Raw genomic sequence first — 527 nt, 5'->3', positions numbered from 1 at the left:
GGCCCCTGCCAGTCCCTGGAGGCTGCTTCCATCCCCCGGCCGGCCGGCAACTTGCTCCCAGTCGGGCAGAGGGTGCTGACCTGGGGCAAAGCGGCAGGTATCCGTACTGGGTGCTGAGCGCTCCGCCGTGCCTTCGCCTCCCCCAGGGAAATACAGCTCCGACCTCAGCCCTGCCTTCCTGCTCAACCTGCCCTACGTCCTCATCCCCGTCTGGGCTGGGGTGAAGCTCTTCCAGCAGCACAAGCCCGTGCCGTGCCTCAGCCCCGAGGAGGTGAGCTGGGAGCTCTGCGGGGGGCTGCCCCGGGCCGTCAGCCTCATCCCCCTCCCGGGGATGGACCACGGGGTGAGGAGGTGAAAACCGGGCGGTTTCCCTCCCCCAGGTTGCAGAGGAGCAACGGAAACCCCTGTACCAGCGGCCCCAGGACATGGGGCTGGTCCTGCTCCTGCTCCTCACCGCCGCGTTCACCTTCTTCAGGGGGATGGTGAGTGATGGGGCCCCATATGGGGGTCCCGGAGGGGCCACGGGG

General features: G+C 68.9%; 1 protein-coding gene across 1 annotated transcript in view; it reads left to right on the top strand.

The window, feature by feature from the left end:
* Positions 1-527, top strand: part of TM6SF2 (transmembrane 6 superfamily member 2) — a gene marked incomplete at both ends in the record, with an annotated part of 1,590 nt that overhangs the window by 723 nt on the left and 340 nt on the right. The window contains 2 exons of the mRNA XM_010158152.1: positions 144-271; positions 381-482. Coding sequence (XP_010156454.1) covers positions 144-271; positions 381-482 — 230 coding nt within the window. The remainder of the gene's footprint in view (positions 1-143; positions 272-380; positions 483-527) is intronic.

The sequence above is a fragment of the Eurypyga helias genome, unplaced genomic scaffold (genome assembly GCF_000690775.1).
Source record: "Eurypyga helias isolate BGI_N326 unplaced genomic scaffold, ASM69077v1 scaffold26280, whole genome shotgun sequence".
Classification (NCBI taxonomy): domain Eukaryota; kingdom Metazoa; phylum Chordata; class Aves; order Eurypygiformes; family Eurypygidae; genus Eurypyga; species Eurypyga helias.
Note: the sequence above shows the minus strand (reverse complement) of the source record. Positions and strands in the feature narration are given on the sequence as shown.